Source organism: Medicago truncatula, chromosome 3, assembly GCF_003473485.1.
Source record: "Medicago truncatula cultivar Jemalong A17 chromosome 3, MtrunA17r5.0-ANR, whole genome shotgun sequence".
Classification (NCBI taxonomy): domain Eukaryota; kingdom Viridiplantae; phylum Streptophyta; class Magnoliopsida; order Fabales; family Fabaceae; genus Medicago; species Medicago truncatula.
The window spans coordinates 1,676,216-1,688,572 of NC_053044.1; the positions used below are offsets into that span (position 1 = coordinate 1,676,216).

Below are 12,357 nucleotides of genomic sequence, written 5' to 3' on the forward strand. Positions count from 1 at the left end.
TTAGCTGCAATGTGAATTTCACTTTGATTGTCACAATAATGCATTGGTGGTAAGGTTGATTTGGCTTGCAGTATGGTAAGATATGTTCATGATGGGTTATATGTCTAGAAATGAAAATGATTTTGGTGTTTAAATCAAGAAGTATATCAGCTTTGACAGTTTGCTTACAACTCAGGAAAATGCATTTCTTAGCTCTATAATCTAATTTTCTTTTTTTACGTACCTGTAAAGTGGATGTGTTGCGAATTCCATAAGAAAACCACACCAATAACAAACTTGATGTGTGGAGCAAGGAATAATCAAGCAACAAAAACAAAGTGTATGGAACAATTATAAACACAAGTCAAAAGTGAAAAACAACGAGAGAGAAAGGAAGAGAGAACACAAAAGAATTTGTTGACCTAGTTCGGTCCAAATCGACCTAGTCTGGGCGAGAGAGCAGCCCTCCGTTTCACTATATGATGAGTAACCTTACAAAAGAGATATCAATGGGTTACAAGAATAAGTCTCCCGCTTAATTCTACCCAAAGTCCCAATCTCTCCCCGTAACCAAGAGACTCAATCCTAATAGTGTTTTCCAAGGTGAATCAACCTTCAAACCCTAGTGTTTGTTCCAAAGAGATAAACTCTATACAAACCCTAGTTTTGTTGTTGCCTTTCTAAACCCTTGTTTCAGCCCCCTCTATCTCAAGGTTTACACTGATACAATGTCTATATTTATAGTAAAAGAATCATCAATAAAACTGGAACAAATCTAGGCTCGAAAATACGTTTCTGTTTTATTTTTTGCTGTCAAAGTCTGCCACCGAATGCTCCAAATCGGCCACCGATTTTTGCCGAACCTGAAGCTCAAATAAAACAGGTCAAAATCGGCCACTGTGTCCTGAAAATCGGCCACCGATTTTCAGCTTCCAGAATTCCAATTTCTTCAATTTTGAGGCACTTTCACAATAGAATGCATAGAAGAGTGAACAAAATAATTTTAATTCATTCAAGTTAGGATGATGACCAAACCTGTGAAATAAAATGTGTTGATGCTCTTTTTCTACTCTTCCATTTTGCTGGGGAGTCTCAACACAACTGGTCCTTTAGCAGAATATAATTCAAGCATAGAAAACTCTGGACCATTGTCAATTTTTACATTTTAACTTTACAATAATATTGATTTTCTATCATAAGAACCAATTTTTTTACAAAATTGGTGACTTCGTATTTTAATTTACAAAGAACGATCCAAGTAAAACAACTATAATCATCAATTGATAATAGTAACAAACAATTAACATCATACTTATGGCCATGAACATATTGAGTAGAAAGGGGACCTCAAAAATAAAAATGAAACAATTCATAGCATTGACTTGCTTTAATATTACAAAGTTGAAAAGGAAGTTTTATGTGAGTATGTAATTCAACTTGTTATTAAAATTTGTATTTAATATTGATTAATTCAAATATGAATGAAGTCTAAGTAAAGATAAACTTGTTAGATTTAAAAAAATTTAGTTTAGATAATTTTGCGACACTTTTTACAACTTCTAAAAAATTATAAATGTAACACTTTTTTATTGTTACTAGTGATATAAAAAGTATTACAAATAATGTAACATTTGCGACACTTTTTAATTGTTACATATAATACTATAAAATGTAACTAAAACTCTTTTGTAACACGGACTTTACTTAACAATTGTTCAAGTGTTACTAAATTTAATTAGTAATATTTTTCTTGATTTAGTTACAATTTTCAAGTGTTACTAAATGTCATTATTTTTTTGAAGGAATACTAAATGTCATTATTGTAGTAGTGTACTAAGTTCTAACCAAGAAATAAAATACAAAAATCACTCTACCCACCACCCAAAAAAAAAAATTAAAAAAAAATTGTTCCAAACTCCACCCACACTACTAAAAAAGTAAAAATTAGTGAGGGAAATTTAGAGAGGGAAAACGTGAAATCCCTCTCTAATTTCGTCACTAAATTTTACGACTAAGGAATTTATGAGGAATTTTATTTTTTCCATCATTAATTTCCCTCCCTAATTTTACTTTTTCTAGTAATGCCAAAAGCAAAGCAAAAGCAAAAATTACTTCACCAAAACAATCAAGATCAGGTCATGAAAACCATTCATTGACAAGGCACCCCCATTTTGTTACCCAAAAGCCACTTTCAAGACTTAACATTAATGAAATCAACAACCTCCTCCACTTTCAATTGATAAATCTAGGTACGACTGCAAAAACTAGTGTTATAGTAGCGAGTTACAACCTCAAATTAATTCAAAATGGGTTAGTCCTTGAAAAGCATTAAGAACAAAGATAAAACAAATAAATATAATATGAATTGCGCTAAGAAAAGGACTCATAGGTCATGTGGTTCCAACCATTACAAAAATGTTCATCATTCAATCCTAATTTATGAAAGTTTAGTTACACATGATAACTTGATAACTGTCATAAACAACATAATTCAAAGGACGGAAGCGAAATACATAAGTTGCGGTGTTGATCCTCAAACTTGTTTCCAAACCTTCAAAAACACGCACGAGTCTCGCGCATGGACATACTACTGTGGCGTTAGCAACTACTCATTGGTTTGGTGTCCACCTCAAGTGTTTCCTTCTGCGCCTCGCGCATGCTGTCGAGAGATCAAGGAGATGAGCAACTGCCACAGGCGATGCATGGCCTCATGCACCTCGCGCATAGGACTTAATTTTATATATATTTTTAAAATGACAAGATGCTTATTTGTTACTTAGTTTCTGACATATTGACTTTTTAAACATAGATCCGCTGGATCATCAAAGTTGAACTTGTAAAGTAGTACAAAATTAAAGAATATGAATAATTATATCTCTCTCAATATACAAATTAAAGAATATTGACACATTTTCTTTTAAGAATTACAATGAATTTAATTACAAATAACTATGTAGAATAATTGAATTAATGAAGAGATATAGCTATACCAAAATACAAATGATCAAAGACCAGATGTAAATGGCACAGTAGTTGTAGCCAACCATGTTGGTCCAGCAAGGAGTCCAGCAACCGTAAACTTTGATGCTTCCTTTGGGTTTGATATCACATGATAACCAGGCCATTTCACCCTATTTGCTGTTGATGAACCAGGTCCATAATTCTCATACTCTCCATAATACAATGTGTCTTGAGCAAAATCAGTGTCACCCCATGGAGACCAACCTAGGGGGCTCACTAAAGTGTCCATAAAAGTTTTCATCACCATTACTCTTGAATATTGTTGCCAAGGTCTGCCCAAGAAGGTTTTGTACTTGTCAACAACAGGTTTTAGATCTGATGCAGCCCTAATTTGACAATTGTGGAATGAAATTCCAGTGTTTTGGAATGGGTCACCTCGACCTTGGGCAGTGATCATGTTTGCTTGGCCATCTAAAGGCTTTCTTGCGAAAATGTTACAATTTTGGAATACCACTGCGGCGTTGCCAAAGATGAAGTCTACGGTGCCATAGATGAAGCATTGTCGATAAAATTGACGTTGTGCATGAGCCATCAGAGTGTCTTGATAACCTGATATGGCACACCGATAGAAAACTGAGAGATCGGACGCTGATCTTAGCGCCACAGCTTGACCCTTGTGTGGACCGGCGGTATTTTGGAAGGTTATGTCTCGTGCAATGAAGTGAAGTCCATCAATACCTAAATTTAAATGATCCAAGAGTAATTATTTAAAATAAAAAATGAAAGTAATTGTATGCATGTAAGAAAGCCTCAAGTATAATTTAAATATTATAAACCTATCTTATTATAAAAATTTAGAACTTCAAATGATAAAATAAAAAGAGATTAAAGGAGATGGAATATAACTCACCTGCTGTTGCAGAGCTATAAGTGGTATAACCACCTTGAACACTTCTAGAACTTGTTATTATGGTATTTTGCATCCCATCACCAACCAGCATAATATTGTCATTATGAACAGCAACCTCAATGTTCTCTCTATAAACACCTTTCTTAACATGTATCACAAACCTTGTCTTATATTTTCTCTTAGCAGCAGCATTTAAAGCAGCTTGCACAGTCTTGTACTGTCCAGAACCATCTTTTGCCACCACAAGATTGTACTTTACTGGAGACTTAGACTGCAAAAGCTTCCTTTCATGCACAGAAAACCAATTTGAAAATGACCCTTCTTCTGTTTCTGCAAGTGACGAATCCAAAATTTTTGATTAGTATGACTATATATATTCATATAAAAGTACATAAGCGATAGTGCTATGACTTCAATATTATTATATGAATCAAATGTAAATCTGGAGATTACAAAATTTTAACATTTTTTTTAGGAAAAAATTAAAACATTATATACCTAAAATATTGAATATACTTGAACATCTACACATTATAATTGCTCTTTGTGTCTTCTTATTTTAAAATTCATTTTTATCTTCCCATTTTCAACCCTATCATATTTATATTACTCTATGTATGTCACAAAATAAACACTCAATAATTTATCTTTCATTTAATTCTTCCTGAATAAAGTTATTGAATAACCTTTTAGCAGTACAATACTTAAATTTTAAGGTTAAATATGTTTTTGGTCTCTATAAATATATCAACTTTTCATTTTAGTCCCTCTAAAATTTTCCTTCAATTTTTAGTCTCTATAAAATTTTCAATCTTCATTTTTGGTCCCTCGTTTAAAGTAAACTCATATGTAGAATTCATATTTTTAGATAAAATTTTTCAGAAAAATGTATAATATTATAAGGATCACTCCCAAAAAAAATTAGAATTGTTTACCAAAACATGAATCTTTATATTTTTGGCGGTAAAAAATTCATATCTAATTCATGTTTTGTTAAAAAATTCTAATTTTTTTTGGAGTGATTTTTACAATATTCCATACATTTCTACACAGTTTCATTAAAAAATACAAAAATTTACTTAAAAATAGGGACCAAAAATAGTGATTGAAAATTTTATAGGGACTAAAAGTTGAAGGAACATTTTAGAGGGACTAAAACGAAAAGTTGACATATTTATAGGGACCAAAAACATATTTAATCCTAAATTTTAAATAGAAAAATATAAAATCATTGTTAGTACCTTTGCTATGTTTCAGGAAATGCATATTGATGGCTAAGATGTTCCTTATCATTTCAGTGACATTGGTTTGCATAATGAAATCGAAATCTTGAGCATTGAGTTCTAAAGCTCCACTTTTACATGTTTCAATATTTGTGAGAGAAGTTGTTAGCCATGTTTGTGCATCATTTGGTGAACAATTTTTGCTAGCATTGTTTAAGCCTTCAAGTGTACGGTTGAGATGAAAAATTGTGTTTTCAAATAGCTTCAAACAATCACCATGAACCGTTTTATGCACCAATGAGTTTTGTTGTTGTTGAGAATTTGCTTGTGCTTCTTTTTGCATGGTAAGAGCTTGTTTTAAGGCTAATTGAACAAGCATTTCCCTGAATTCAACTCTATGTTTGATTTTGAAATGATTGTTCATTTGTGTTGTGTAGTGTTTGCATGGCTTTGGATGTGGTGTTAAATTGCACCACCAATCTATGTTGCTTGAGGAAGGTCCTTTTCTTGATGAGGCTGTTGAGAAAATTGATGATAAGAAAAAGAGCATAAACAATGTTTTTCCAATGATTGCCATAATTCAATTGTAGAATAATTGAAGAGTTTAAAAAATAATAAGAGTTTATGTTGCATATAACAAATGTGTGATATATGATGTTTTTGTTCACTTGTTTTTGGTTTTGACTTATGAGAATTAAACCCTAAACTCTCTATATATATACATAAATTTTTGTAGGCGGAGTGTGAAGGTGTAAACGTGTGGAATGAATTGCAAGTGATAATGAAAAATGACACAGATACAGACGGTGGATGCAATTGCAAGAAAGAATTAATTGAATATAGGAATAAAATCTTCTCTATTAGAAAAAATGGTATTACTTAACAATTCAGAAAGTTGAAGCCTAATTACTTGTCATTGCAAGAAAAACAAGTGTCCTAATGTGGATTCACATAGCAACATTCTTAAGCTTGCTTATAAATGCACTAATTTGGATTTTGCGGCTGTGACTATATACATAATTAAATTAATATGTTGATGAGAATGTTGAGTTGGCTAAGTTGTGTGTTTATTTCATATGCATGCATAATGTTGTTAAAGAAAATTGAATATATTATCCTTTTTGTTTAGGGTGGGGTGAAGGATAGTTTCTTTGAACATTGTAACCAAATTCACCTGGTAGGGTTTTGTGAGCGTTTTGTTCAAGCATATAGGTGAAATTTTAATGTCCGTACTCCATGTGCTTTTAGTTTGCAAATTAAGCAAAACAAGGAAATATGTAGGCGATTTTGACAATTTAAGCAATTGAATATATATATATATATATATATATATATATATATATATATATATATATATATTTTTAAATAATTTTTTTTTTTAAGGGGTCAACACACGCTCATGTATATAACTAAAGAGCTTTGCTATTTATCTAGAGAATTTTTATCAAAAATTATCAAGAAAATGTCTCAACTAATTAAATTTGTTATTTTGCGGAAATCAAAGGAGGTAATGGTGTGTAATTAAAGAAACGTGTTAACAAATACACTGTCTTGGAATTTTTTTGATAAATTTTGTCACTGTATCTATCATTTCCCATAAATTAATTAATTGGTTACATCTTTATATTATTATCATTTGTTAATCTAGTTGTTTCCAGGGGATAAAGTCTCCATTAATCCGAAGTTTAAGTTAGAGATAAATAAAGTCTAACAATAAATTATTTTACATATGAGTATTGATTTTTTTTACTTTTTAGTTTTTCTATATTCTAACTGATTTTTATAGCTCTAATAATAACTAATGATGATCGTTTCTCATGGTTAACCGGAAGGAAGAACTGAAATTTAAACTTTAAACCCAAAATAGTTTTCTGAAAAGAAAAAGAACAAAAGTAGATTTTCATTCTTATCTAATGCTATAGTCATTTTCTTGCATGCATGCTTTCTTAATTGTTTTTAACTTATTTTTCCTTTTCTAAAAAAATTCAACTTATAAAATATTTAGTATTCACCACTGTTTACACAAAGCAGCTTATGAACTCCTAAAATACATAAATCTTTCCTCACGAGTAATTAATTAAAGAAACACGGATAGGTATCTTGCTGTACTGATTTGCTGCTTGATTACGTTTGAGGCAGAAAAGTCTAAACAGTTATTGCTTTTAGGCGTAAATCTTCAATGTGTTCCTCTAAAAAGTTTGATAGTACTTTTTTTTTAAGAAAAAAAGTTTGATAGTATATCGGCATATTAAACGTAAGAGAAGAAAAAGATGGACATCTCATCCATCCAACAGAGCCAACCCGAGGGTAGGATTACTAAAACTCTCGTTTTAGATCTACCATAAAAAAATATTTTTCATCAATTTTATAAGTAAAAGAGTCTCATATGCAGACAAAAAAAGGCTTTATTTATCAATATTTATTTTAGGTCTCATTTATTTTTAAAGATTATTGGGCGACCCTGCCACCCAACCTACACCTCTTCTCTCTCATGATTTCCCTTATCTTTCTCCCTTTGCTTTGTGTATTGGAGGGTGGGAATGTGGGACTCATCGGAATTGTAGAATTGGTAGATGAGGTGTTTAAATATCACCATCCTAACGGTAATCCCACATTAATATTAAAGATATATAAAATGGTGTTGGTATGTCAAGTGTAAGTAAGAATTTCATGAAGAAATAGATGTTGAAGTTAATGTAAATGAAATGATTCATATACCTAATGTCTTAAGGTAGTGTCCCATTTGATTTGTGATGATCCCCATATCTCTCATCAAGACCCAACAGTGGTATCAAAGTCATATTTGATTAAAATTAATGGTGGCTGACTCCTATCGACAATAGGTTTTCTTGATAATGATGGGAAGGTCACATGTCATGTTGATGTTGAGTCCTAATGACTATGCAAGTTTCTGGAGATGAAAGCTTTTGTTGTGTCACTGAGGGGAGCTAGGGGGACCGTCCACATCGAGGCTAGAACAACCATATAGTGAGAGAGATACCGCACTCTTACCCAAAACCTTAAGCCAATGGGTTTATGGGTCCTCTTACTTATAATGTGTTTAACCTTTTATTTTTCTATCCGATGTGGGACATATAACTCACACTTGCACACAGCAACAACTTTCAGTCGAGGGGGAGCAATTGCAAGTGAACAGATTGACTCACACTAAGGGTTAGGTTTTTGGCAAGTCAAGTAGTGTGAATAAGAATCCTATATTGGATGTAAAAGCATACCTTGATTATTATATAAATGAGATGATTTATATAGCTACCTTAAGATTTTAGAGGAAGATGTGATTACTAATTTTATTTGTGTGGTTGCTCTAAACTCATGTGATGATTTCTCAACATCAAAGTGTTACCTCCATAAACAAATTTTGGTAAATTTTGTTAACGTAAAACTTATTTTATTTTATTTTTTTGAGGAAGAATTTTTTTTTTCTTATATGCTAATTCACATTGTTTTGACAGTTTGGGTTGAATTGATTTCAAATAGATAATTATTATTAAAATGGGTATTATATATGTATATAAATATAGAGGGGCTTGCTAAAATTAACACACTCCTTTTTATAAAAGCCTATCTTAGCAATATACACCTTTTGACTTGAAAAAAAAAAAATCAAAATTTTTCTTTTTGATAAAGTTCAAACAAAGGGGTAGTAATGTTGTTTGGAATATAAAATAAATTCCCCAAATTTGATCTCTCATTCCAATATGTGTGTTGGAATGTTTGGGAATGAATTTTCTGAATTGAAATCCTCTTAGTTTTTCTTAAATGTTGTATCACAACCATCAAATTAAGTCTACAATTTTTTTATAATTTTGTTTCTCTTTCTCTTAAGAAAAATTGAGAGGATTTTAATTAAGATCCATTTCCTCAAGGTTCTTTTGTACTTTTAGGGTTCGTTTGTAATTTTAGAAAGAAGAGCACGAGAGAGTTTTTGAGGTTAAAATATAGGCGAAAATAGAAAAATCATTCATATTTTTTTGAAAAGAGTATTTTATTTTTTTTATACAAGAATATGTTTTTAGATAATGATAAATTCATGTTTATGGTATTTTTTTTTTCATATTTAAGAAATTTGTAATAAATAGATTGAATTTGAAGAATCTGTATAAACATTCTTAAACCCTATTAACCCCAAATTCAATACAATTTTTTCAGTTTCACTCAATTAATAAGATTTTGTATTATGAAGAAAAATGAACTACGTGAAGCCCCCTCTCGATGTATATTTCTTCAACTTGTTTTTTTTTTCTTTTCTTTCCAAAGCCCTCCATTCCCTTATCTTTCCCTCCAAACTCGCAAACTAAGTTTTATTTACCATGGTTTATCTCGATCACTCTTGTTTTTCCAACAATGAAATTGATTTTTTTTTCTTCAGATTTAATCTTTTTTCTGATCATCCAAAAGCGTTATAATGGAAATCGGGAAGCCAAAGCTTAATTTTTCAACAATGTATGTTAATTAACAAATTTCATCAAACTAGTCAAAAAACAAATTCTATGAAGAAAAAAAAAATCATCAAATAGTTGTTGAGTTCTTGTCATGATTTACCACCATCATGCTTTGTATCGTCGTTGCACCGTCTTCGATCTCGCCGCCATGCTGTGTCATTATTTTCTCCTTTTAAAATTGGTTTTCTTAAACTTAGTCATGTCAACATTAAATGGAAAAGAAGAAAAGAAGAACGTACGTTAATACTGGTTTTTTTTTTATGTTGGGATGAAACAAGTTGCTACAGCAGCGAACGGTGGAACAAAGTTGTTGCGATGAAACTGTTCATGTGTTTCTTTTACACATTTTGAAGCTTTAAATCAAAGCCGTTGAAATTTTTAAATCCACATGGTGTGGCACACATCTAGGAAAGCAACCGAATAACTGGACAAATTGAAAACTGGAACAGATCAGGATTGCTGAAATTTACAATAGGAAAATAGAGTTCAGATCTGCTCCAGTTCCAACTTACTCCAGTTTTCCTGTTCTTTTGACGGATGAGCGACACGTGGCAAAACAATTAATCAAAGGTGCAGAGAACATGTTCTCATTAACACCAAAGTAGTTCGTATCAGCAACTTTTGACGGGTTACATTCTATCGTCGCTGTGTATTTGTTCCTTCTCCTCTTCTTTCTCCAAGGACAAGGTTATTTTTTCAATTCAACTAATTTTTGTTTTACAATTTTTCCAATTTCTTTTGAAATCGTAGGTTGAGAAAAGATTGTATTTTTTTCTTGGATTTTCAAACTTCACTTGCCACTGCAGCATGAATGGTTTTTATTGCCAACATAAGGTAATTAAGGAAGATTGTGATTTTCTTCCAATTGATAGCTCCATTCTGTGGTAAATTCCAATCCATCAATATCATTAACAAATTCCAAAAAAGAAACCCCGTTTAGTGGCAAAATCAAATTTCACTAGAGAATCAAAATTCATAACAAACAGTTCCATTGTATTCAACCTGTGCTTGGAGAGGTGACAGAGGTGAGATGAATTATTTAGCAGGAGAAGAAAGAGGGCATCTTTCAGAAAGAAGAAGAGTCCTGAATTTTCTGGTTTTGTTCCTTTCAATATGAACCGTTGATTAATTGTTTTGCCACGTGTCGCTCATCCGTCAAAAGAACAGGAAAACTGGAGCAAGTTTGAACTAGAGCAGATCTGAACTCAGGAAAATAGTATTTGAAATTGAGTAATGTTAAGTAATTTATTTATTGTGTTAATTTGTATCGTTATAGTATGATGTGATATGTTATCTACATATGTAACACAATAAAAAAAATGCTCTTGTCCCAACGGAAAACGCTCATATCCAACTGAATGGACGAAAGAACTCTCACGTGACTTAAGTCATGATAGGTACTTTCAGTGTGAGTTAACTCACACATGTTATAAGTCAGTGTGATAACTCACGCTCTTTTGGTCGGTGGCGTGACTTAACTTACGCTGCTTTGGTCGGTGATCTGAGCACATAAAACACGTTTTTTGAACGGTGTTTAATTATTCAAACTTGATTTTACACGTTTTCAACTGCATTTAGTGTAGCTATAACTTATGTCTTCATTTCCCCTATACATATTCTTCCAACCTTCACCATTTCATCACACCATCATCTCATACTCTCTCCTCCTCTTCCTTATACAACAACAATGTTTTTCCATCGTTAGCCTTTCATAGAAAGATGCCTCTTTGAAAAAGTCAAGGATTGTATGAACGGTCAATGGAGATGGCAATACACTGCAAAGAAGTACGGTTTGTATGGGTGTCATGTTGGTTTGTTCGGGTGCAAGGTTGACCAGCAAGGTCTCTTTCACATTAGACAAGAAACATATATTATCCCAATCCCCTTCTCCCCCACAATCTATTTCTAAAGTAGATGTAGTTTTACCTCAATCCCCCTTCCCTAGACAGGAAACATAGTTTTTTGTAAATGTATCGATATAATAATAAAATGAGATTTTATGTTATCAATATTGTTCTTTTATTTATTTTTGTTTATATTTGCATTTATTTTATGATTTTGGCATCTAAAAAATATTATTTCTTTGAATACTAATTAAACTCAGCGTGAATTCGATCAAAGTTGTGTATTGAATAAATTCTAATAAAGTGGCACAAGTACACAAAATTAACTCAAAAAATATACAATTTTAATTAGTTTTAATTTAATCTACATTAAATTATTTTCTCTCTAAATATATGCGGTATCATCATGATGTTGGACTTAAGTTTAATTTTGAAGTTTACTAAAAATCTTGGCATTTAACTGTCTTATACTTAGTGTAAAGATTTGCAGCGTTCTTTGAAAACTCAAAAGAATGGATATTACACATGTTTTATTCTATCTAATGAGTTGTACAAATTTTCCCATCAAATTCCCACTTATAAGATGAGTAGTGACAAACAGAAATGCATTCAGAGAGGTTTCTTTTAACTTAATCATACTGCCCTGCCAACTAACAAGTTTCAATTGACAGAGGAGCATGATGAAGTACAAAACATCTTAGAGGTGCATTCCCTTATGTCCCACTCATCTTATATGAAGGAATCTGATGAAAAAATTTGTACAACCATTAGGTAGGATACAAAATATGTTTTATCCATTCTTTTGATTTTTCAAAGAGGTTTGTAAATCTTTACATTCAGTATAAGACACTTGATCAATACCAACATCTTCAGCAAAATAACAAGAATTAAACTTAAATTCCAACAAAATAAAGACACTACGTAATAATAATGCTACCTAAACATAATTTTATGGCAGAAACAAACTCTTAAGAATA

General features: G+C 31.6%; 1 protein-coding gene across 1 annotated transcript; it reads right to left on the bottom strand.

Annotated features, from left to right (window-relative positions):
• Nucleotides 1-2,838: 2,838 nt before the first annotated feature.
• Nucleotides 2,839-5,745, bottom strand: LOC11410524 (pectinesterase). The gene is made up of 3 exons (XM_003598182.4): nt 5,092-5,745; nt 3,851-4,180; nt 2,839-3,678 (listed from the first exon to the last, which is right to left on the bottom strand). The coding sequence occupies exons 1-3, from the start codon at nt 5,648-5,650 to the stop codon at nt 2,984-2,986; spliced, it is 1,584 nt and encodes a 527-aa protein (XP_003598230.1). The 5' UTR covers nt 5,651-5,745; the 3' UTR covers nt 2,839-2,983.
• Between the last annotated feature and the right edge of the window lie 6,612 nt (nt 5,746-12,357).

Excerpts from the sequence above, each read along its gene's own strand:
- LOC11410524 (XM_003598182.4), bottom strand. The coding sequence starts at position 5,650 with ATGGCAATCATTGGAAAAACATTGTTTATGCTCTTTTTCTTATCATCA. Across the intron at positions 4,181-5,091 it reads TTTCCTGAAACATAGCAAAG|AAACAGAAGAAGGGTCATTT; the intron begins GTACTAACAATG and ends CGTCACTTGCAG. Across the intron at positions 3,679-3,850 it reads TTATAGCTCTGCAACAGCAG|GTATTGATGGACTTCACTTC; the intron begins GTGAGTTATATT and ends ATTTAAATTTAG.